A 26,398-nucleotide genomic window follows, 5' to 3' on the forward strand; every position below is an offset into this window, starting at 1 on the left:
AAAAAATATATATACGAAATAAAGGATCCATAGCTGATGTAGCATTACTTTACACGAACAAGTCCAAATAGGTACAGTCAACCAAAAAATTTTACGGAATTTGATATATGCGAGAAAGCTTAGCATCAGCACAGCCTCACAACGAAGCCTAGTATTCGCATTTGTAGTATCTACCAGTACCTGTGAAGAAACTGAATGCTTGCTTTTACTTAGTTCTTTTATAGGCTTCTCGGAAATTGAACGTTTTCTGAGATTCCGTGGTCTGTAAACTTTTGTGGTTTACTGTACCTCTTTTCCATGCTATGAAAGTCTAGCCCATGTGGCTATGGGTGTCACTTGCGGTATAAAGATTACAAACAGGCATAAGGTACCTGGCAAACACAGGCTATAGCGTTTCGTTAGGAATACCTAGTTTCGTCAAAGGCGACCTCTTCATCCTCGGCAGGTTAGTTTGGTGGGTTAATAGAGTGACGTCACGTGCGATCGTTGTCGTTGGCTGTAAAGGTAGAGACTGAAAAGAAAATTAGCGCCGTCGTTTGACGTCTTTAGGCGTGGTTTCTAAGATGAGAAAACAAGAGCGGGAGAGTGGGGTGGAGGCTGAAAAGAAGAAGGACAGCGGGGAGGGGGGGGGGGGGGGGCGAGCGAGAGGTTAGGAAGCCTTTAGAGATGTAGGCGGCATGCATTTTTGATTTTAGAACAGGTGGTCCGCCGGTCACTGTGTAAGTAAGAATAATGCCTGAGCTGAAAGAATTGCTTGAGTAGCGTAGCAGCAATGCGTCAGGTAATTTTGAAGGTGATAACATGGCGACACGGAGTCTGGGGGAAATGGATAGGGTTGTTGGAAGGCAGCAGCGTTAGTCTGCACCTTTAGAAGCTCCTTGTTTTGCATCAAATAGGACAAAGACGAACGCAACATCCGGTCTCTGTGGCCGCCCCAGGTGCTCTACATGCAAACATATTCAATCTACTACTACAGTAAAAAGTATAGTGTAGGATTACCTTCAAAAGGTAACTTTCTTGACAATGGAAGGGTGGGCTCTCTTTCCGGCAGCCCACCCTTCCATTGTCAAGAGAGTGCTTCCTGCCCTACTTGGCTTTTGCTGTGACACGCAGCTGAGAGCGCGGCTGTAAGCCCCGCACTGCTTCTTCACCCTTCTTGTTATTTTTATTCCGCCTTCTTTTCCTTCTTTCCCTGATCTTTTTCTCTCACTCCCCTTTCCCTGTGCAGTGCTGTTGAGGTGTCCTCCTCTGAGAGACAGTTACGGCTCTGCACTTCTCTCTTCCTCTCCTTCAAAAGTCACTACACACACACACACGAGCTTTACCTGCACGTCAAGCAACGTCCTGTGCTGTCTAGAACTTGCCACTTGTAACAAACAATACATAGTTGAGACTGGACAACAAATTCATGTAAGACTCAACGTCCATCACGCAGATAAAAACCCGAATTTACCAGAAGCAGTAGTCAGCCACTTCAATGAACATTCGATAAAGCAAGGCTCTGTATACTACAAACAAGTTTCCGTTCACCTCGCCAAAAGAACTATGCAGAATCATAAGTCATGCACAAGTTTGAATGTTTACACCCGACGGGGATCAGTTTGGCACGTGGCAACTTGTAATTTCTAAACGCTATAACTTGAACCTGAAACACTCATATAATTAAGAGAGGCGCAAAACACATTAGCCACCAGCTAACCTGGACTGTCAACCTCATTTATTCTTCCATTTCCAGTTCCCAACTGCCGCTCCCCTAATATTCAGCTCATTATTTTCTTCCACGCTCTTGGGCATATGTCAACCATACGAGTTCTTTTCCCAGATACACATCCCCCTCTTTTTTTTCTGCTGTTACCCTCCTATTTGTTTCCCTTTTTTTTTTGTACAGCGAAGCTGATTATGGCTAGGGTACCACGAAATTTTCATGTGCGCAAGCAAAAGCTATCATTCTCACCAAGGGCTCGTGCCACTGTTCGGCCGCTCATCGTCGTCATCTTCCACAGCTAGCTCCGTTGCCGCTTATCATGCCAGCGTTGCCATACTTCCCTTCGCGTTTGTGCCACTGCTCGCGCCTTCGTCGTCGCCTGCTTTCACGGCTGGCTGCGATGCCGCTCATCATGCCAGCATTACCATAATGCCCCATCCTCTGTGAACGCCACTGACGGCACTGGCCCGCTGCCAGTCGGCGCGGTAATTTCAGTCTCAAATGATTTGCCTGATTATATCGCGAATTGAAAACACGAATGAGCGTGGATGTATGAAAATAAATGTGTAGGCATACCTTTATTCAAAATTCTGTGTCGCCTTTGTCGTTTGCTGCATAGCTTCGCTGGTCATCCACCTTGACAGAGCGTAATAGCTCATGACCTTTTATTTCCTTCTCGTATATATAATATATATTTATTGTTTCTTTATCTTAGTTTTAAAGGCGAACACCGACACATTCAAACCTTTTCCGGTGCCTCGACTACATAGGGTGACGCCAATTTCTACCGCTGTTGCGACGCCTACGCCAAACTACTGAGGGTAACGTCCCTTGAAAGACCAAGCTGCTGCCTTCCAACCACCATATCCATTTTCCCCAGATTCCCTGTCGCCGTCTTAATGCCTTCAAAATTAACCGACCTATTGCTGCTACACTACTCGAGTTCTTTTAGTTCATACTTGAAGGAAGCTTAAAACCACGCGCAAAAGCGAGGACAAGGGGAAGGAAACCACAATACGCCACGATCGCGGTGGTGTATTGTGTATTCCTTCCCCTTGTCCTCGCTTTCACCCGCGGTTTTAAGCTTCCTTCAGGTATGGGCAAACTAGCCAGCAAGAACATCCTGCTAAAGTATATTTCTTCAACACATTTCCTGTTGTTACATCCACACTGACCGGCTGACCGGTTCTTCTAAAACCACAAACGCAAGCCGCCTACGACACCTCGGAAGGCTCCCTAAGCTCTCGTCCCCCTACACCCCCCACCCCCAATGTCCTTGTGCTTTTTTTTCTGTCCCTTTCCCATTCTCTCCCCTTCGCCCCCTCGTATTAGAAACAGTGCCTAGAGACGTCAAACGACAGCGCTCATTCTTTTTTTCAGTCTCTCCCTTTACAGCCAGCCGCCACTGGCAACGACCGCACGTGACGTCACTCTGCTAACCCGTTGAAACTAACCTGCCGAGGATGATGAAGTTACCTTTGACTAAGATAGGTACTCCTCACGAAACTATGGCCAGTCTTCCTGAAACTCGTTATCCCTGTTTATAACCTTTACCCTACGTGTGCTACTCCACCTGTCGGCCCCTTTGTTGTCTTTCGAGTCGCTTGCTTCAGTGTGCTTAAATAATATTTATCTGCCGAATTTAAGCTAACCTGGCCGCATTTTGCTTCTGTGCTTCTCTGCTAGAAATTGGACTTCATAATGTGATGTCTGTGCAGTCTCAGCAACTGTCTACAGCTAGCGTATTGTTTTCAACGTGAGCCAAGATGAGTTTGACCGAATATTTAGTTCATGAAGAGCCGCGCGAAAAACAAATTTTTGTATTCTTTGGCGTCCACAGATGTATGCAATAATCAAAGCGAAGATCAGTAAGAGTGACAAGGGTTTCACGGAGAGGGGATTTGGCCGATACAAGGGAGTGCACCTGTTCTACTTGTTTCTCATTGAGGTGCGTACGGAGAATAAGCTTTCTGTGCATTCGTCTCATCCTTTATGCTGGCTCATTGTCGAAGCCTTTCAGCATATAATAACGTCTGTCATATGGCGTAAAAAATTTAGTCGCAGGGATGACTGTCTCTGTGTAATGAAAGGAGAGGATCTAGAGCACGTATGAATTTATTTTTTTGTTGTTCAAGAATGTACGTCTTGCAAACATTAGAATTTTTGCGACAAATGAGAACATTAAACATCCGTGGCGGTATCTTAGTGGGTATTACATTTCGTTCGTAAGCACAAGGTGGTGGGTTAAATCCGGACCGTTGCGGCCACATTTTTGTAGAGGTGAAATGCAAAAACGCTCGTGGGGCACTTACATTGGAGTGCGCGTTAAAAACCCAGAGGTGGTATAAGTTAATACGCAGTCCCGTTGGCGTACGGTGGCGTACCTCATAATCACATTCCTATTTTGGGGCGTAAAACCTCAAAATTTCCTGTAAGCTTTAATAATGTTGTAGTTAGTAATGCAAGGTTATCACAGAAGCGCTAGGCAGTTTCAGATTTTGCGCATCGAAAGCACCGGGCCTTGCTTGCGTTCCTCCGCAGGCCCTTTGCGTTCTTATCTATATTTTTTGTTATTCTTTTGTAAACTCGGAGGTTTCGGTCATCAAATTTGCTGCGCACATCATCCAGAACTTCGTATTAGATAATCGCTTAAGTTCACATGTCATAACTGGTTGAAGCCAGTGAGTATTTAAGCCATGTCTATTAGGACAGAATCATGAGACTATACTCAGGGACAACTTTCTGTCATAGTGAATGCAAAGCTACAGAGGCGGAGCTCCAGAACATATGTTACTGCGCCAAATTATGCGGCAAAATAAGGCATCAGTTTTGGTATTGGTTGCTTTTAATACAGATGATGAATCAGCGTTACTTGCTGCTCCGGTGTGATTCTAGAGCGAAAGTTATTGTTTCGCATTTTCCACAACCCGGAATAGTAGTCCGAAAAAAGGAACTTGTACTTCAGCACTACGTGTGGCACTTTTGGCCTTTATTCTCAGTTATGTATTGACCCAAAGTACGATAGAAGATAAAGAACTGCTTTGGCTGGGGATGCCAGTCGTAGAAGAAGAATAAAGCAAGGTTCTGCTGCTGTCAAGCTTGAAATGTTCCACTGGCGCAGTCTGTGACAGGATTCAGACCGCAACTATGTGAATAACGCTGACTGTATCCCGAAGTTCACGTGATGAGCCATCTTTCTCAAGGTGTGAGTTGGATGAAGACACCAAGTCTGATTTGCTCGAAAGCATAACGACTCCCCAACTGTGCGAATTCATCTCTCGAAAGGTCTGGAAGACGCTGCAGCAGCTTGACTTTCAAATAGCAGTGAAGCTGAGGTTGAAGCACTCCAAGTTTCGAGAATACACCGTGATTCTACTTATGCAAACGCATGCAAGCGTTTCCCCAAGCAATGAAGGCTCCTTCGTTGACTCGTCCCTCCTATAATTGCTCCCTCGTCGCAGCAGCATGCAGGTCGAGAACCTTCTTGCCATAATCCAATCCTACCAAAGACCCAATAAGGAGATGGTAAAGCCTTATACATTCGATGGCGAAAGCTGAAGCCTACAAACTTGCGCAAAGTTCTCCAAGCATGCATGCGAGAACACACTCAAGACAGGAGGCCGATGAGCACATCACGAGCATGCGTCTCTTTCTGACCGGGCCCTTTTAAAAGTGGTACGAGCTCTATTTCGCTGTACACAAGACGGACAGATTGGATGTGTAGGCAAGGACCTTCCTGGTATCTTTCGACGAAAAGAAATTTGAAAAGTGGGACTGACAAACTTGTACAAATTCCCGAGAGTCTTCTTATGGAAAGTGGTGGCTTCTTCAGATTGCGAACACACAACTTCTCAAGGCTGATACGGTGACGCTTATTAGTCATGGCTTGCCAAGGAACTCCAGAGACAGATGCAAGTGAAATCGCTTGAAACTGTGGAAGAAATACTAGGCAGTTTCAGAAACATCTCCTTGATTCAACTACACAAAATCTGCCTTGTCCGGGTTATGCTCCCCTAAAGGTACCATGGAGCTCACGCGACCGCGACAAATGGCATGGAAGAAAGGGGTCCGTCAAGATAATGTCCTGTGCCAGTGATGACCGACACCCTGTCGCTTCTCGTTTAGAAGCAGTGAAACGAAAAAGTTAATAAAAGGGGGTACCTAGTCCCACCAGACGAAAAACAGTTAAAACTCTTTTTCTAACGGATCTTTACATTTTTTACATTAAACTGAAGATAATGGTGAAGGTATTCACACATTGGTAAACAGTAGTTCATCCGTGTCTGTTATATATGAAGTGTTGGTGGGAAGTAATCATTGGAAGGAGGCCGGTGCAAGTACGAAGCATTGATGGAATTAGACAAATTTATGACGAAGAGGCGAAAGCGAGTGTCTCTTGTCAAAGCCAGGACGCTGATATGGACACCCTCGTAGTAAAATTATGCAACTCTAAACTTTTGCTTTCCAAACCAGATAGGACGACCTCGAAGTTAAACATTAATTGGAACAATGAAGTGACTATGGCCGAAGATAAGCGCGCTGCCCTGAGTATCGCGGATCGCTTTGTTAAGTGCGAAGACGACGTCTGTAGGAAATTCCTCGAACTTGTCCGTTTAGACAACTATCGGCCAGCAGCACTGAATTTTGATTTTGTTTCAAGCTGAAAGATATTAACACATCGAGAGAAAGCGCTACATTAGTAGCAACTTTGGTTGAAAAGCCTGATCCACAATATTTCACTCGAGTATTACGGTTATCATTGTCCACGTTCGCCTCACCCATTACACTGGCTCTGAAAAAAAGATGTATCTCGGAGGCGCTGTACCGACTACCGAATCCTGAATCACGAACGGATCTATTACTTTTCCCAACACCAAGAATAGAAAGAATATTTGATGAAACCGGAGGTTGCGAAGTTTTAGAGCTTAGCTCTTAGGCACTCGTTGCTGCGTTGAGTGTCGGCATGCTTCCTCCTCACTCGACGTCACCGGGTGAACGAACACTGCGAACGATGAAAGAGCTACTAATGAAAGACGGCAAGGGCAAATAGGGGGCCAGGAGGAAGGCGGGGGGGGGGGGGAATTCGCAGCAAGTGAATCAGGCGGAAGGCACAGGAAGCCACCTTGAATAACGAACAGATGGCGCTCACGACCACACGTCCGTACACGTCCGTAGGGAGCCTACATGTCGCGCGGCTCCGTCTCTTAGGGTACAGTGTACTAGAATACTTTGAGTAGTGGAATGAGCAGCGGTCAGCGCGTGAGGCACTCTATGTTAACACTACCAGGTGGCGCTAGCGGCGCCTAACCGAGCACCAGCAAGAAACCGACAGTAGCCAGGCAGCAGCAAGCACGGAAGTTTTCTTTTATCACTGCCGCATGTATGCGTAGTACTTCCGGTGCAAACGTTCTTATTTGCTTCTGAGCGAATTCGAAGTACTATGACTTCAGCGGGACTAAGTTTTCGTCAGATTACCTCAGCTGAGCAGACGGCGCAAGGCCTGAAATGCGTGAATCTCCGCGTTTACTTCAATAAAGAGTCAGGATTTGCGCTGAACGGTTACGTCTGTCATTTTACTCGCGGGTTAGTACGAGCAGCTCCTGCGAGAGGCGAACAGCACGTTCTGGGCTTTTCGCACTCGCGCCAGTTCGCTTATCACAGGCGCTCACCTCTGCGACACTAGCAGACAGCATCGCCAGTAATGAAGTGAAAACATCGGAATTGCGCCAATGTTAACTGCAGCTATTATATGTTACTGACCTAAGGTCAATGCCAGGTGTAGTGCGCGTTTTTTTTTTGTTTTTTAGTATCCGGTCCCTGGGGTCGCTGACTTCTCCTCTGGTGTTGTGATTGTCTTCTTTCTCAAACACACAGGATGAAGCTGCCATTTTATTTAGTACTGATGCAGATAAAGTCAGAATTGAAGAAAAAAACACTTTTACACACCAAATGTTTATTTAAAATTGTTTGTTCAAGACAAGTGGAGCACGTATATTCACAATACAATTTGCTCAAAGCTGGTGTTTGAAAACTGTTCACATGAAAGTATAAAGTAACGAAATAAGGTTCCAAAAAACAAGCAGACACGCTCATGTGCAGCGGCTTAGCTTTAGGTAGGTAGCGGTTTCCCGTTTCTGGCACCTGGCGCGATTAAGAGCCCTTACAAAGAAGTGTAGACGTGTGTTCACATAGAAGGCTACCATTTGTACTGTCAGCGACTCGGAATGATTGACACACCCAACGCTTTCTCGCTGCTTTTTTATTTATCAGATTAACAATGTCCATGACACTGTCATGATGAAGCTCATGTAAGCTGAAACAACTAGTGAAGAGGTCTTCCAGTTCACAGATGAACCGGAACAGGCGACGATGAGGGTACAGGAGACCACCTTTGTCCTTCAGCCTCATGTAGTCAGCAGCACCCAGCAACTCTACACTCTCCTTGCTTGTAAGAAGCAATGTGTGGCACTCTTCACAGTTTGTTTTGAGAACAAACTTCCTTGCTACATATTCACAGATGTAAAAAACTAGCCTTGCATCACTTTTTGCAACAACGCATGGGCCATGATCTGGAACATTACTGAGATCTTTTATGCGTTGCTCTGCACCAGTTAGGTTGCCATCTTCAATCAACCGTTCAATGAGGTCCTGCTTGCTCTGCTTACTAGGGCCTACTCCGCATGGCTTTAGGAGGGACGTCAGTACACCTGGCTCCGCATTCCCATTTGACACAGACTTGGCTAGCCTGTAGAAGCTTAAGCAGCTAACAGTTATTAGGAACTGTTGCGGTGTGGGATTACTGTTGCACCCCGATGAATGTCTTACGATCCCAAAGAGGTTTTCGACGGGGTCTTGACTCAGCTTCGATGTCATTATATACTTGTAGCCAACATGTTTTGATAAATAATCAAGTATGGATAAAACACTGGACTCAGTAACTCGAAGCCCCACTGCTGTAGATGTGGACAGGAAGCCCCCTTGTCCCCCACCATGAAGTTCCCACTCTGTGAGGTAGGCCAGGAAAGACAGCAACTGGTCCTCAACAACAGATCCAGGCCGCAGGACTTTGGCAGGGAAACGGGACGTCATAATTTCTATCAAGTCCCGAATCATTCTGCAGTACAAATGTATGATAAAAAACATCTTTAAAATACTGAAGGTAATAATTTGTTGTTATACTAAACAGGCACTGTATTCTCTTTGGTTACAGTCGACCAAAAATGGCTTTCTTGTTTAGAAAACAAGTTCATCGAGAAAAGGGCTTACCCAAAAAATGTGAGCACTGGTCCTAGGCTTCCCCAGCTTGCTTCAAGCTCGGTCTTGTAGAGCCGGAGGCCATTGAGGACAGTATCGCCGAACAGCTGAAATGCTTAACTTACCCTCATTTTTTTCAAAATTATTCAGGTTGGCGTGGCAGCTTCTGATCCCGGGCATAGCTTGAAGAGTAACATTAGTTCCATCGAGCTTCAAGGCTTCTCGCACAGGCCGAAGCGACACCTGTAATACACATAAAAGATATATTTTTATTGACAAATACTATCCACATGACTACACATATGGCTCAATGCTGCTTGCTCCGAGCCTTTAGGGAAAGAACAAAATGGAAAGCTGCTAATACCTGGCCTGCTGGCGTGTTGAAGCTCGACTTCAGGAGTCCATTCCTAAGGCATTTTACCAGATGAGGGAAGTCGGACACAAAATGGAGTGAGCGGCTGGGATCCACTGGATGCTGCACCTTGTTCCTAGTGAAAGTTGGAGTTGCCCGAATGCCCATGAGCACCCACATCCTCCTATTCCATGCAGCGCCATCGCTAATAATAAAATCAAGAAATAGGCCTGCTGGCTCAACAAGGATTACAACCTCTGTCATGATTTTTGCTAGCAGGTTTCCTTTCACATTGCTGTGTGTAGCAAACACGGCAATAATTTGTGTCCAACTGCCAGCAAAAGGCACAGAGACAATTACCATCCCGTGGTCACACACTACAAGTTTGTCACTGTCTGGGGTAAAAGCGCCCAAATCAACGAACCCATCAATGTGGCCACCAGGCATCACAGAAAGGTTCTCTGAAAGTTTCATTTCGTCGACCAAGAGTCCTCCATGTTTCTTGAAGACATCGATTGAGCTCGTCTTCTCCTTTAGCACACTGAAAACCTTTCTGCTGAATCCAAATCCTGACCTGTATTCCCTAGTGTAATTGCGTAGGGTGACTTTTGATGGTAGAACAAGGATCTGCTGCTTGCGCATATGTTCATACAGCTTTGGCCCTTCCATTTTCATAATGATGCATTCCAGCATCCACTCCTTCGAGTAAACCATACCTTTCATGCTTTAACGCTTTGCTGATGCAAAAATGTGATGGGCTGCATGCTTTTGCTTAGGTGGCAGGCTTTCTATTTTTGTTTTGAAAACTTCTTCAGTAATGCCACTGTTCTGGTCCTGCATTCTGCGAATATGCTGCCGCAGCGGCAAAGACGTGAGAGAAGGCGCTTTGTCTTTTGCCGGGAAAACTTCAGCAAATTTCGAAGGTTTTTTTTCACTAGTTTCTGCGTTTTTACTCGGAATCGTCTTGCCTGGAGTCCTTTCCCGAGGTAGCGACATGCCAGACAGGCAGTACCTGTAATTAAAAGCATAGGGTTTGAAAGATGCTGCTTACAAAATCTTAGCACTATGTGCTCTTTGCTACAATGCAGTTTCTGTAAATGAGTGGTAATGCAGGCCTTTGGTGGTGTAATTAACAGGCGCATTAGCTAAAAGTAACCTTAAAACCAAAAATATGATCATAAAAAGTATAATTAAAAGTAATCATAAAAGTATAATGTATAAAAGTACAGCAAAAAAGTATAATTTCGGCATGATAAGCTTCCGTTAATGTACATTGTTTTTACAACGATCTTCCTTGCTGATTAAAAATAATTTCATTGCAGCCTATATTATCTCGACCACCCAATCTAGCTGCTTACCTTTGTCAGTAACAGTCCCTGTACAGGACTTGCTGAACACACTATCTTGTACGAGGAGCACAGAAGCCTTCAGCCGGTCTGTAAGGTGTTCAGCGTAGTCGCTGGTGTACTGCTGTCGGTCCATCGCTACTTTGCAAACAATGGCAATGTCTGTTTCGTGAAGAACATCTCGAGCTTCTAGCATGGACTTGATTTCAACTTCTTTCGCTTCTTTCCCATGAAAATAAGGGCGAGCGAAGACCCGTTTCCCGTCGTCTGAAGTAAACACCAGCAGCTTCTCGTGCGCGACAAGAAATGGATCTCTGATCACGGTTGTTGTAGCGCACACAACTCCATCAAAATCGGGCACATTAAGTCTTGTCCATGAGCTCGGAAGGCTGAGTTTGTCAGCGATTTTCTGCATTGAAGCAGGCTCACTAGGCTCGTTCATATTCGGGCTCACGCTCTCGTCTTGCACGTTGGTGTCGTGATGACAGGAATCGTGTAGGTCACGCCGCGACAAGCGCACTTTCTTGGTCGGCGCCACAGCACAGGCAGCTGGACGCTTTCTCTCTCGTCGTTTTTGTTGAATTTGCTTGGAAAGGTAGGCCGGCAAGTCGGGCAGCAAGGTTGGGACCGCATCAGCGGTCAGTGCAGGTTTGCCACGAGGGATCCTCACCTCTTTATCGTCGATAGTGTGCACATAATCCCGCATGATGAACGGCGCTTCGAAATGTCTTTCGCATACCGCCGACGTTTCCGAGAGTGGCTTGTCGCTGCAGTGCAAATTCCTCTCCCACTGCTTTCGTTGGGCTTCGTCTTTGGGGGCTTTAAACAACGACAATGTCCGTCCATTGAAGTCACGAAATCCAGGGTACCCGGTCTTACAACCTGGCGCGTAGCAGTGCGTGTCCGGTCTTTTGGTTTTCTTCTCCATGACTGCATGCGAACCACTGCTTGAGCGTACGACGCAATGCAAGAAAGTATAAGGTATCAGAAACGCTGTAAATGAAGCAGAAACAGCGTGCGTGCACAACCGAATTGACAGCAACCTACACGTGCTCCTGCGGCCACCTGCGACGCCGATCTCCTCGGTTTTTAGACGCCAGCGCCACGCGCGGCGGTTAACAGAAATGGCAACAGCTCTCTCGTATGCCGCGCCGCGCGCTCTTTCCACTACCCCATAGAGTTTCATATTAGTATACCTAGAGGCAAATCTGGCGCTGCGATCGTTCAACCATCATGGGAATGATGGGAAGTACAGGCTTCGGATCGGCATTCTATTGACTGGCGAACTAGTCTACAAGTATTTTTTTGGCAGTTTTGGTTTCGCTCCAAGCGCAATTGCTATAACCTGCAGTGGGACAGTGCAACGCAAAGCTCTCTGCCTTTGTTATGTTGCTCGGAGTGGCGATAGCGCGCTGGGCCAGCGACTGGGACGATGCTTGTGTCGCGGTGTGGCGTCGAAGCCGTGACGAGAAGGCGGCGGCATCATAAACGTTGAAAGAACATGTTTTGAGCGTTTGGACCTTGGTTGGTTAAGTGTGCTAGGTTGACACTGCAGCGTTACGTTCTTTATGAAACTTCAGAATAGGACAAAGAAGGCACTACTGATACAAGACATATACAATTGTACTTCTAGTGGCTTGAAAATCAAATATTATTGAGGGCTTCATTATGTGCTCGTTTATGTGCTCATTGAAATGCGTGTTTTAGGACTTTGAGAACACAAACTTACTTGTGGTAGGAAAGATAGCTGCTTCCGAGCTGTAGTCTAGTGTCGCACAATGGGTACCCGCAAAGCCACGCTGTAACGCTTCGGAAGCGGTACGCCAATATAAAATATGATGAAGCATACTCGTAGGAGGCCACTAGCGTCCTAGCTAGCACTGCAGCAGATGTGCTTAAAAGTACTTGAAGACGTTCAGCAATCGTGACAGCCGACGCAACCTTTTCGAAAGAGCAAGAGAGTTCGCAAGTGCCTGTCGTCTGCGAGAAAAGTCTCGCGTTTGCAGCGAGCAGGCGTCGTAGCAGACGACACTTTTAGCATTCCGCTCAAGGGCGCAACGCTTTGTCACAATACAACATTTTTATTTCCAGAAATACTTGGTGAGTATTTTTATATAAGTACATGCACGGTTGTTTTGCTGTTGCAAAAATGAATAAATAATTATTCTTTGGCGTTAAATTGGGAACAGAATCGCACAAGTATGGATACCCTGGTGTGTCATGGTGACAAACCATAGTGAACCATGCTTCCATCTCAAATTCATACAAAGTTTAGGTGGCGTGTTGTACATTACATAACATACTGCAGAAATAGAATTAGATTTTACGCGATAATATTTGAGTATAGCTTTGTTTACTGCGCCAGAAGCAAACGCCACTAGTCTAAAGACCGAAGTCAATCCGAAGCCTGTACTTCCCATCATTCCCATGTAGGTTGAGGCAACGCTCATGAGAACCCCCATAGACACTAGCGCCACATTTCCCTCTAGGGTATTTATTTAGAAACTCTATGCACTACCCAAAACGTTGTAGTACACTGTACTTAGGGTCATGGAGGAAGGAAACTAAGGAGAGGTCCTACCCCCTCCGCGCGCTAGGAGAAAAGTGTGGAGGAAATTACGTAGTAGGTTCTCCTTTGTTTTGCTGTTTTTTTTATTTCTTTGCTGTAGTGGACCCGCCTTTCGGGCCACAATGGCGGCTTTGTTACTGTTCTGTGCGCTCACACGTGCAGCTCCGTAGGTTTCGATCCGTGGCAAATGCTCCGTGCGCGCAGGTTTGCGTTGGTCTCCGTGTTTTGTTGCGCTGCGTTATCTGGACCGTGCTCTCCCGGATGTTGCTGTGGCCAGGTGGGACAGGAGGAACTAAAGTTCGTGAAATGAATGCGCATGCAACGCTGTACGCAATGTACCGCGCCACGGCAATGGCTACGGAAGAAGGAATATTCGCGGGAAATGTTGCCCTCTTTCGCGGAATCATGCTAACGTGCTAACGATTGCTTAGTATTGCTGTGGAGCGCGCGGGTCCGAGCAGCACGGTTGCGCGCAGCGCGGTGTGGTTTCGCGAGAAATGCAAACAAGAGAGGAGAGCTCGCCCAATAGGCGGAGCAACGCCATGAGCAACGCCAACTTCCGGCTTCACTTTAGCTTCACAAAGAGTGACGCCAGGGCCTCTCCTTAGTTTCCTTCCTCCGTGACTTAGGGCGGTGACAGCTGGCTCCAAGGTTGCCTAATGGCGGCTGTGGCGGCTGCCAAACATGACGGGCCGCCATCTTGGTCGCCAGCATATGCCCAGCCTGCTTTGAGAAGTACGCGCGTTTAGGGAATATCAACAAAGCAGCTTTTCAAAGGCGTCCTCCTGCTGAACACGATCGAGATCGCAGGATCGATCGTTTACTGCTGCATTTACGTCTTTGGTAAAGGCTATTCGAAGAAGCGCGCGAGCACGCGCAGTTTCATGTTCATTATAGAGCTCGATGTGGCGCAAATCCGGTGTTGTGTCCTTCCTGGTATTCAGAATGTTGCTAAGGCGTAATTATTCTTTCCCAGATGAGCTCGTGCGACCGACAGAAACATATCTGAGCATTACCTACTAATGGGTAAGCACTCTTACGCCGCTTCACTGTTTCACCAAAATTACTTTTCCATGGTGGCATTGAAGTAACGCGTCTGGCTTTTATCTCACCGTTCTTCGATGCCATTTTTAACACAAAAAATGATTCCTTTCTGTTTTTTAGTTAATCGCGTGAGGGCGTTGGATTGAATAGACCTTAGTGATTTCGTTAGTTGATTCTTAGTTTATGTTACCATATATATAAGTTGTTCCTAATAGATTGTATAACGCTAACAGTATTCTACATTTGCGCTACTATAACGATTAAATCTGTCAACTTCGCCAATTACGCATTTTTGTGCAGATAAAAGGAGTCACGGAGAGATTTTGCGGGGGTGCCCCGCGATGAATGCTTAAAGATAAAGAATATCGCCACAGCAGTACCATTCTCGAAATAAGAAAAATTGTGCATGCAAGCTAGATCACAATTGCACTACCCTCCGAGTCAATCTCATGAAGCACTCTACACAAACTGGCGAAGTGAACGTGCCCAATGTGTCAATTTAATATGTAGCCATGCATTTATTGAGAGCTATCTAGGTTTCTGTTGCGACACAATATAGCGCATCTATGGCTTCACAGCCGAGTGGGCTGTGGAGCGCCCTTTTATTTACCCGCATTTTAGTGGGTGAAGACACACACAATTCACGCCAACTTACTTTATTGCATTGCTTGCCTTGCATGTAAAAACACGCCCGACGAATGACAGGATGACATGGGAAATCCAACAAGCATACAAACATATGTCCCTATTATGAACAGTAGTATCAGATTTCAAACAGCACTTTACCCAATCCTGTAAGGCAGCATAAAGTAACATTGATCATTTGTGACTTTTTTAAATGCATGCACTGAAAAAAAAATGTCCTCAAAACACAGCGGCTAGGAGACAAATTGAAGCCAAAATGGGCTACCCAAGCGCACAATGCTGATGCAAGCAAAGCAGAAATAACCATTTTACGACAAAGCAGCTGGACAAGAATACTCTTTGCTACATTGATCATAGCCGGAAAGCAATCAATATGATAATACCTGCACCAGTAGTACTTTGAGCAGGGACACATATATGAACAGAAATATTGGAGAAATCAACCCACATAAGAAAATTACCCGAAGCAAAACACGGAAAATTACATCACATGGTAAAATAATGTACAGAACAAAAACATGTCGTGAGCAGCCTGCACTCAGCTATGACAGCAAAAATCAAGTTAACAAAAGGCATGATTTGAACGAAAGCATGCCATTTTTTTTTAATTTTTTTTTTGGGGGGGGGGTACCTCTTGCAGGCTGTGATGAACAGCGAAAAGAAAGTTTAACAGGAAGATATTGTATAATTATTTTGAACACACACCTATGTAATATTACGCAGAGAAGGCAGCAATTTCCCTTGATCATCAACTTGCGGTATTGCGCAATTGCGCAAGTTGCGTAGAGTTCGTAACAAACGCACAGTCCACAACTAGTCAACACACAGCTTCTCGTACTTATGCCCTGCAGGTGTATTCGCATAAAAAATTTTGGTGAGAACTTCAGCACTACTCTGAAGTCTAAGCTGACTGCAGAGGTATTCCAAGTTTGCGGAAGCACAGGTTTTTCTGGATGCCCCATTTAGCCGTTGTGCATGCTGTTGCCGAAGGTAGATATTCAGCCTTGTTATTACTTATTTTCGAGAAGCATCGTCTCTACCTTAGGCTTGTGCAAGTCGCAACATCCTAAGTGCATTTTTACAGACTTCTGCAGGGCAATCAAAATGCTAGAAAGTGGTTTCTTGAGCTTCATGACTTCATCCATTCCTGCAAAAGTTTCGAAGTACTCTTCACAATCTATCAAAATACTCATTACAACTTGGCTTGGCTGAATAATGTTTCCAGAATTATTGAGATATTCGTTCAGGTGAATGAGGCTGCTGTATTCGACAAAAGTACTGTCAATTAATAGTTATTCAAAGCTCGTGCAGCTGTACATAGACTTCATAATAGACTTGAGAAGAAAACCACCCACGCAAGCTATGATGTCACACTCCGCAGTCGACAGATCAATCACAAACAGGTTCCCCAACTCTTCAGACTGCCGACTGGGGTCTTCTGCCAGCTTCTGGCTTGGATCAAGGAGGTCAGCCAAATTACTACTGTCGTAAACGTTGTAGCTAGAAGACTTGGGTGTATGCAAAAACTGGCTAACACAAATGGCCTTCAATGCGCATTTCACGTCGTACGCACTTTGTACACGTTTATTGAGCCTCACTACTGAGAAACCATTTTCAAGGCAATCCTGGATTAACCTAGCAGTAAGGAGGTACAACTATCCGTGCTTCGCCAGGAGCTCCTCCAACAGGCACAGTACAACAGTTGTCGACACCAAGAGATGCTTGAGATGGCTTCCAATGTGCAATCACTCCCATGTTCATTCGACTGAACGTGGCACATGCAAGCTCCAAGGTTCTAACTGCTTCCTTCTGCTTTACGAGATCAAAATGGCTTAAAGCGATGATGGGGTGTCGTGATAACATCAAAGTGTACCACTTAGTCACAAGGTCAAAAAACCATGCAGTTTCTTCTGCTTGTGGCTTCAAGACGTTTTGCTTGATTAAATACTGAATGGCAGGAGGTGCTTCGTGGAATATATGCACTGCGGTGTTTACTTTCATTTTTGTGAAATGTTCGTTGCTGACGTGAAAGTCCGACAGTTTATTAGCGATTTTCAGATCCTTGCTGCTACCATATTCGAGAACAGCTTTAACATGTTCATTGCCAACAGTTGTTCATAGGGTGCCATGCTCCTTTGCTGTCTCTACCGTCATGGTAAAACTGCCTGCAAGAAGAAGCTGACGACGAATATATTTCAAAACGCGAGCAGGATTGGCCAAGAAATATAGCTCCCTGCCATCCAAGTGGGGGTGTTCAACTGAGCAGACAGTTTCTGAATGTCGGTGACTTAATGCCCCTGACACACGGGCACACTAAAGTCCTTTAGGTAAGGGGACATCTACCGGAAAGGCGTTCAAGTGCAGTGACACACGACAAAGGAGTATCTCCTTTACGGCAAAGTTCCTTTTCGGGAAAGGAGATCGCGCAACTACTTTTCGAGCGGAAAAGGAGTTACTCTCGCACACAGCGTGCACAACTCGTCAATAGAAGAAAACCTGCCACACAACTACGGTGCCCATAGGTATTTTTTTTTTACCTTGCGAAAATGTTTTAATTGTTACCGGTAATACAATTTGTCGAATAGTGAAGATTTCCTCTAGCTATACTCTCAAACGCTCGCATAACGTCCCTGGTGCCGCCATGTTGAATTCCGGCAGTGTCGTCGTCGTTTGCTGCGCGCATGTGGTGTGCTCACGTCGTGAGATGGAGACTGCACAATCAGCGCCCCGAGGAAATACCCAGAATAAACCACAGTTGTTGGAATAACATATTGAATAAAACGCCTTACGCCTGCGCGCACAAAGGAAGGGACGACAAAGACGTGAAAAAGGACGACAGAAACGTGGGCATCACCAGAATGAACAGCACGCACAGCAAAACACCGGCTGCACATAGTTGCTGGACCAAGTTAAATGGCCGCTAACAACGCAAAACCGAATGAAATGAACGACTATAAGCATTATTAGTCATAAACAATGAAAAAAATATATATATTTTTAGGCTCTACAGTAGCTAAGTGTAATTAAATACGCAGCTTTTTAAGAATGTTTTCTCTTTTGCGGCTTTAACAGCCAGCGCTATTTTTTTTTTTTTGCGGCGTTCGTCTGAGGAACTACCTAAAGAAGTTCAGTGCGGTGCCGTGTGTCATCAGCGCAACTCCTTTCTGCAAAGGGTCCTTCAGAGTAGCAAAAAGGGTTTACTGGAAAGGACTTTAGTTTTGCCCGTGTGTCAGGGGTATAAGAGTCCAAGGAGGCGCCACACTGCCCTGTTCGCTCTCCCATGTCACTTGTCACAACAAGCACTCTCAAAGAAACCTCCAAGCAGAGCTCAATTAAATGAAACACTAGCTCCTTCAAAATCCTTCCGTAAGTTGAACGACCAGCGAAGTGGTAAGCGATGACTTGCTTCCATCTTGTGTTTAAACCCCCAACCACAAACACAAGGGCATGGTTGGCGACAATCGCAGTTGATTCCTGTAAAGTCGTACCTCCGAAAAGACAACCGAGGGAGGAATCATGTTGGAAGTCCTGGCTGATCTCCATTTCGTCCATGAAAAGCACACAGTCCTTCTCGATGTCTTCCATTGTTACCGCCTTGCGTTTTAAAACTACCAGCACCTCAGTGAGGATGCCAGGCAGAAAACGAATGTTCTGCATTCTTCGAATCAAGGTCCTGTTTGAAGGCAGCGGATATGTCAAAGACCAGAGAAATTCATAGCCTGTCGTCCCGCATGCATCCTTGATTTCGAGAGCTATTTGTATAGTCTTCTGCGACCACTTGCGATTCCCGGTTTTTGTTGCCGGAGCCTTTCTTTGATCTGCAGCAAGAAATGTTGGTTATTTTGACGCATTTACTTCTTGCTGAGCTAACTTCATTTTCTTGTTAATACTCCGTACTTTTGACCTGGCTTGTTCATGCAGTCGTAACCAATTTTTACACTTCCTTTTTAGGCCGCTATTTTTTTCGCAGCTCAGCATTTTCTCGGCGCAACATCAACTATGTTGGAGTTGCGCCACCTCCAAACATAAAGGCAGCTGGCGTGGTTGTTTGACCTTGTGGAAAAGCAGTGCTGTCTGCGTCATTTGCTACAATGTGGGGACGGAGATGTGGCCTAATGGCTGCTCACACACTATCACGGCTGGACTGAGGAGTGCCGTCTGTGTCACTTGATAAATTGTTGGGAGGCAAATTGGGTGGAGAGATCGCTGCTGACGCACGATGACACTTCAACTCGCCAGTGTTGTCTGCACCATTCGCTGCCTTGTCGAGAGGACTCTCGGTCTGAGCATTTTGGTCAGGAATCTTTACGTCACCAGGATGTAGAGGCAGCTGTGGAACGTCTCCAGATGTGCAAACGTGTTTGGTGCGAGACGAATTTGCAGATGTAAAGGCACAAATGTGCTTCTTTGGGGACTTCCGGTGTTTTCGAGTAGCTGAAAGAAAAAATTAAAGACGGAAGCATCACAACAATGAAATGTTTGCCCATAAAGGAAACAGCTTATATATCCATTTTCGCTTTGCAGAGTAAAAATTACAAGGAAAATTTTAGCAGTTTTCTTAAATGGAACGCACCACCCAGAGCATATTATGAACCTTTTCAGGTGCTTCGATTTCAAAAAAAATAAAATATGAATCAGACAACACCGTGAAATTGGGCTAACGAGTTCAGATGTGCTTTTTTGCAAACATAAATTAGACAGATGAATGTCGAAGCGAAATGGAACATTTTTTCTCTTCCAAAATAGATTTTACATATGTACTTACCACGATAGGGAAACAGAGTTGGGACAGCATCCGGTCTCAGCTTTTTTAATCCATCCAGCCTGTTCTGTTCAGAACTTGCATCTTCAAAATGTGCCTAGAATTAAAAAAGCACAATCTTAACAAAATTACTTGAAAACGCAATAATTTGTTTCAGTTGCTGGAACTTTAATGTAATGCGAACCCTAATGAAAAATTTATTACCTGCTATTTTTTGCAATTAAGTATTTAGGCCGTGCGATCTACATTTCTCAGTGATGCACCAAACGACCGTCAGAAACCATTCTTGTCATACGCGCGTCTAAATTACGAATTACCACATACATATCAAGTTTCTTTTAAACAGTATCTGAAAGAAATCGCTCCCTAGATCACCAAGAAATGCACTCGAGTGCATAATTATCTGCTCGTTGAACGAACAATATTTCGTCTAAATCACTTGGTTGTTCGTGCCTAAATCACCATAAGCGATCTTAGCATTAAATCACCACAATCGGTCTTTACGGCCAGGCTTGTTTGAACTACGTTTGACAAGTTCGGTTGACTGAAAAAAAAAAAAATCCGTGCAAATCTCTGCACGACCGATCGTTAGCTAGGGAGGACGCTCGATCTCTCGCTTCTGTTACCTACTGGTATCAAAATTGATCTTGACCTCTTACTTACTGATGCACTACGGGAATTTTTATGTGGAACTTGACGACAGAAAGCTGGAATGGACAAGTGAGCCCTCATATGCAGCTTGGCAGTGCACAACATTGGTTTTTACCTTTTGTTACCAGACCAGTCAATTACTTTTATAACGCGGTGCAAGAGAGAATCATAATCATAAATACCACCCCCGTGCTTAATTTCAGCACAAACAACGCATCGAATTATTTTTTTCGTAGATGCAATAAATATGCAGCACACTACTACAAAGCCGGTTGTCGAACGTAGCTGAACCATGCGTAAAACACCGAACTGCAGAGCATTCCAAGATTGAAATGCAGCTACAAAGTTAGAATGTGTTATACAACCAGGCTTAGTTATGAACATTTACGTTTCATGCCTTCTTAACATGCCATAATGGAACGCATAGCCTCCACTCCACGAACATATCATCTAGCAAGGCGTGCTGCCGCTTAAAAGGTGACAGGGCAGTGACGAAGGCGTTGGCTGTGCGATATACGCCAGCGATGTGCTTCCCTCGCGGCGGTTCATGATAGCGATGAGCAGACGAAGTGGTAGCACACCCGGCTAAATTCTATGTTCGTTTGTGTGCGGAACGCTTGGGAACAGTGCAATCACGACGCGCAAGCAGGCATGTCACGTGGTGGATTTTTTTGTATTTAGCGGGTATCTGCAGTAAGCTGAAAAACACTAATACCTAATAGATATAAAGTTAGAAACTGTCTAATCAGACGTTTTGCAAACCGCTCTGCAACTTTCTAATTGGAGTTTTTTTGCCTAGCTTTGTTGCTTCAGAAGTTAATTAATCTTGACCAATGATCTGATTAGGAAAAATACAAAAAATAGCATGACACAACATTGCATACAAAATAGAGCAACATGTATTTGGTCGCGTCGTCTTAGAGTTCATCGACATATTTTTAAACTCCGGCTAAAGTTAGTTGAAATACCCTGTTTAAGCATGTACCCGGTATTCTCAGGAGGGTAGAAGTGTTGTCTACAAGGAGCAATGTCGTACAACATATCTCATAATAGCGCTATGAGATGCAGTCCTTAATATGCCGCCTTCGGTGAGCTGGTCTATCTGCCTGCAGACAATATACTCCATATTACAGGAAACTTGATCTTGAGGAGAGCAAGGAAACAATAGAGAAGCAAACAAAACATACACAGGGGATTTTAGGCTTTTAGACAAGTGCTAGAACAGCAATATTCCCAGCTATTAGTTTCGGCCATCTGATCTATTCTAGTACAAAAAGTCTATCGCGGCGCTAACACAGATCTTGTGGGACCATTAAAGTGACGAAAATGGCTACAAAAACCGTACACTCGAAACCAGCGGCTACGTGGCAGAAAATGGTGCCATAGAAATATAACAATCATCAATGTGACTCCTTATATCTAGAGGGACAAAACAAAGCTAGGTGGAGTGTAGCGTACCAGTAAAGATAAATAAATGTTTTGACTGTGGACAGCAGCGGTAGAAGAATAAAACAAGGTTCGGTTGCTGTCAGCCTTAAAATGTTACAAGCTATACTAAATAAGATGCTTTTGCTTTCCGTGCCTCAGCCTGAGCAAACTTGAATGACCCTGCGAGACAACTTTCTAAAGCGCAGTCACACGTGTAATTTTCACCCGCGTAGGATCTCCCTTCGTTTCCCCAGAAGGCTATTCACGAGCATAGCAGCAATTTTGTGAAATCAGTGCACATTCTTGCAATGGCATGCAATACCGTTCTTTTTCCTATCTTTACACAAAACATTCTTTAAAAGAAACTAAATATGGTCACAACTCACCTTCGACAACTATCCAAGTACGCGAGTAGGATTTTTTAGAAGAATATGAATTCGAAGAAATTTCGAATGATTATTGTTGCTGACAAACGCTGTGAACAATGTTCAGCACATTTATAAACTCGACAATGTTCAGGATCGGCCCACGTGAACGGTAAAATGGGTAGCCGGAAATAAAGCCATTGCGACAAATATAAAAAGGCTTTTTCATTTAACGTTGCAGTGGAAAACTACTCGAAACAAGAATATATTAAGTCGCCTAAGCTGAAGGCAGATGGCATGAAACTGATAATCTCAGGATTCCTACTGCTGGCAAGTGTCTTTCTTGAGTGGTGGCCGACTTGAATTCCATAATTTTATTATGCTCGTTAATCTGATCTGTGATAGCGAAAGTGTTGGAACATATAGCCCGATTTCTGTTGTTTCTCTCTTCTATATATGTAGGCGAGCAACATTCGTCCTTTTCTAAACAATCAGCTCTCCTTAATAACTGAAGGCAGTCTTCCATAAAACATCTGGTATATATAAGGAGCTCAGGCTCGCTTCTTCTTCCTGTGATGCTGCTGTTTATTTGTCCTTCAATAAGGATATCTTGAGTAATGTTTGAGCAAACTTCTACGTTGACTTCGTTATTTAGCACCTATAAGTAGTCGACAATCTGCGAATTGGAAATCACGATGTCTCAAGAACTTGCTACCTCTCAACGAAAAAAGCTCCTTGTGTGTCATACTTCACTTGACTTACCGCCGTCAGTATAACCTTCTTGGGGGAGTTAGCCCTGAAGTGCAGGCTGAGAATGAAATGTGGCAGACTACCTCATTATCATCCCGCGTCCACTGTTAACAGGTGTCGGGCACTTGCGCACCAGAGCTCGTGCTCAGCGCCTGAGCGGAGCGGACTTGAAAACCGGTCTGGTAAAACTCGCCTCTTGTACGACGAGCTGTAGTTCGTTTCATAGCATGAGACGCAGTTCATTGTCCTGTCACTTCATACATCTTGACATAATTTAACACATGTTGCCTACAATAATAAGACATGTTGCTTAAAATAATTTTTTTTGTGGCAGTATTATGTTGTCGAGTTCGCACAGCAGGCATACAACATCACTCTGCCAACTCTTTTTTCAGAAAGGCGTGCAAATATTCGAAACTGTTGCATAAGGAATCGAATAGTACCCTATTTAATTCGGTCTTTGAATCAAATATTCGCTGTTGAATGCTAATAATATTGTAATATCTCTCGAATATTTTATAGCGTCAACACCTTCAAGTTAAGTATAACATTGGAGGAAAGATGCGATAAATTTTCACCTCTACGGCTATAGTAGAGATATAAAACGTCAGAATTTGCGTAGTGGAGCAAGCTACGTAGTATGCGTAGCCACGCTTTACAGGTTATGCAGCGATCATTCGCATTCTCTTAAAAGTCCTGTGCATGTGAAGAAACTACCTTTTCTAGTTCTAATCGCCTATTTGTCCTTATAGTAAACAACGCTTCGTAACATACTCTGTAATGAGCAAACTTGCTTTTAGAATAGTAGAATGTGAACATCGTTCTCTATTAATTGCGATAACAACTGTTCATTATCAATCAATGTATGATTATAAATGAGCTCCCAGGATGGTTTGACCAGGACCGAAGCTGTGTGTACGCATTTCACTATGGGGAATGACGAAATGGAAACTAACTTAACTTATCGCGTTTTAACGCAGATCTCACTGGTGTTCAGTAAAACCGAAGTTTCCTTTTTTTCTTTATTGTTATAGTCACCTTTACCACATGGACTTGATGGTGTGATGATGCACATAAGCATGCAAAGTTCCATCTTGTAAAGTAAAGAGCAGCAAAGGGAGACAACAGACACAGCAAGGTTACCGCGCAACGGATTGTGTACTCATATACGCTTTTGTCTCATACGTTCACATGATGATAACTACTAACTAAACTTAAAAATGGTCTGTAACATACCTAAGCTACAGAGTGGCTTTTGGGGGACACTGGGTGGATTATTGTTGGCCACCTGGGGTATTTTACTGTACTCCGAAAGCATGGTAACAAGCATTTCTGTATTCCTCCCTAATCTGAATTTAGCCGCTGCCACTTGGTACGGTTCTACTTAGCCAACGTGATTGATATGGCTGGTAGTTGTGCATGAAGTTCACCTTCTGTATCTTTTAAAGCAACAGTGTAAATGAGGTGCAAAAAGGTACATTCACGACCATGCAATAAAGTTTTTTGTGCGAACACCAGTCATTTTAAGTTAGGTATGGTAGTGTTTAAGTTAGGTATTGTGAAATGTTCGCCATAGAAGAAGAAATTTTCGTGGCTGTTTGATGTATATGTAAGAGGCATACTCTTACGAAATCGCTACATGCGGACTTAAGGAAACCATGCACTCGGCAACAACGTTACGTTGTTGTGCTGGTTAAACGCGAACGATTATAGGTTCTAAGAAAGTTTATAGACGCTGTCAGTTAAAGAAATAGCAATATCCTGGAATTACGAACGCGGCAGTCGATATACAAGCCGCACTGTTATGCAGAGAGAACAGATGGCACGAACGTCTTTTGCCCACCTGCGCCCACTTCGAAGGCGTGGCAGGTGGTAGGGGCACTCACGGTGACGCCAAGCTGTTTGCAAACAGGGAAATGCCTGTTGGATTAGGAAAACATGTTATGGTAGGCAGTGCTATTCGCTTTGAAAATGAATAATCTGACCTCCTATAAACAAGGACAGCGCTGCATTGGGCTGTTGAGACAAGGCTGCGGGTCACCGCACCTGGAGCTTGCATCGACGGTTGCGTCAACACAATGGAATAAAATCAAAATGTAATAGTTATGTGTTCACAAGCGCAAGGGAGCATGCTGCATCCTCGTTTCCTTTCATACATTGCCACAGGAACATGCTGCATCCTCGTTTCCTTTCATTCTTTGCCACAGTAGCACAGGTAAATGAAACTAGTTGCTTACCTGTTATAAGCTCCTCAGTTTCTGAAATATGTCATTGTGAATAGTATCACTTCCGTAGGTGTCAGTGCATACAAGGTCCACTTTGGTTCTTACCAAAGAGACTCCGCGCAAACTTCCTAATATAGGTAGCTTTAAAAATCAGAAATATTTCGACATTTATTTCAATACTCGGGGGGGATTTTTCTCGAATATTCGTTATACGAGGTACGGCAGAAAAGTAATGAGGCAGATTTTTTTCTCAAACAAAATTTGTTTTATTTTTACACACCAATGTTATCTCCTCCAAATTGCTCACTTGGGTAGCTATACATCGGTGGAGGCGCTGTTCCCACTCACTGTAACAGTGCTGCAAGTCTTCAACTGGAATTGCCTTCAGCTTTTTGGTTACGCTCGTTCGGATGTTTTCGACACTATCAAAATGGTGCCCCTGCAAGTGGGATTTGATCCTGGGGATCAAAAAAAGTCACACGGACTAAGATGAGACGAATAAGGGGGCTGAGGAATCACTCGAATTCCTTTTGTTCGTCAAAAACTGGTTGATGAAGATGGCCGTGTGACAGAGGACGTTGTCGTGGTGCTAGTAAGCAAGTGGTCGAATGTCCGGTCTGCCACGAACCGCCCTCTTTCTGAGATTTTCAAAGATTTCTTCATAAAAAAACTTCGTTGACACTTCGTCCTACGGGCACAAAACCTGTGTGAACAATCAACTTTATTTTTTATTTCCTCATTCGAGTTTTTTTTTTTTGGTCCAGGAGAAGCGTGAGTGTGCCACTCTTGACCACTGTGACGCTCCCTTTCTGGAGAGCACTCGGAAATCTGTGATTCATCACCAGCGACCACGCAATTGAAAAAGTCTTGGTCATTTTCTATCCGGCTGAGGAGCTCAAGGCACGCGTTCTTCCGATTGTCTTTCTGTTTAATGGAGAAGTGGTTTGGTACTAACCTGGCACACACGCCTTTCTCAAGCACAAATATTCAGACAAAATTCGATGACGGATAAAACGATTGAGATTTACCACGCTACTCATCAGTCTAAGCATTAGTCGACGGCCTGACCACACAAGAGCCCTCACTCTTTCCACATTTTCGACAGTCTTCGACGGCGAAGGCTTCCCTGAGCGAGGTTCGTCTTCCACTGTTTCGCGGCCCTCCAAATATGCTTTGTGCCACCGAAAACTTGTCCTTTTCATAAGGGATGTTCCCCAAAGGCTCGTCGCAACTTTTCGAAGTCAAACTCCCAAATTCATCAAGTTTGACACAAAATTTGATGGCACAACGTTGCGCCAAATG

The 26,398-nt window shown here is 44.5% G+C and overlaps 1 protein-coding gene across 1 annotated transcript in view; it reads left to right on the plus strand.

Annotated features, from left to right (window-relative positions):
• Window positions 1-26,398, plus strand: part of LOC139054877 (uncharacterized) — a 178,081-nt gene that overhangs the window by 139,066 nt on the left and 12,617 nt on the right. Inside the window, exon 19 of the mRNA XM_070532559.1 lies at window positions 3,546-3,653. Coding sequence (XP_070388660.1) covers window positions 3,546-3,653 — 108 coding nt within the window. The remainder of the gene's footprint in view (window positions 1-3,545; window positions 3,654-26,398) is intronic.

The sequence above is a fragment of the Dermacentor albipictus genome, chromosome 1 (genome assembly GCF_038994185.2).
Source record: "Dermacentor albipictus isolate Rhodes 1998 colony chromosome 1, USDA_Dalb.pri_finalv2, whole genome shotgun sequence".
Lineage (NCBI taxonomy): Eukaryota > Metazoa > Arthropoda > Arachnida > Ixodida > Ixodidae > Dermacentor > Dermacentor albipictus.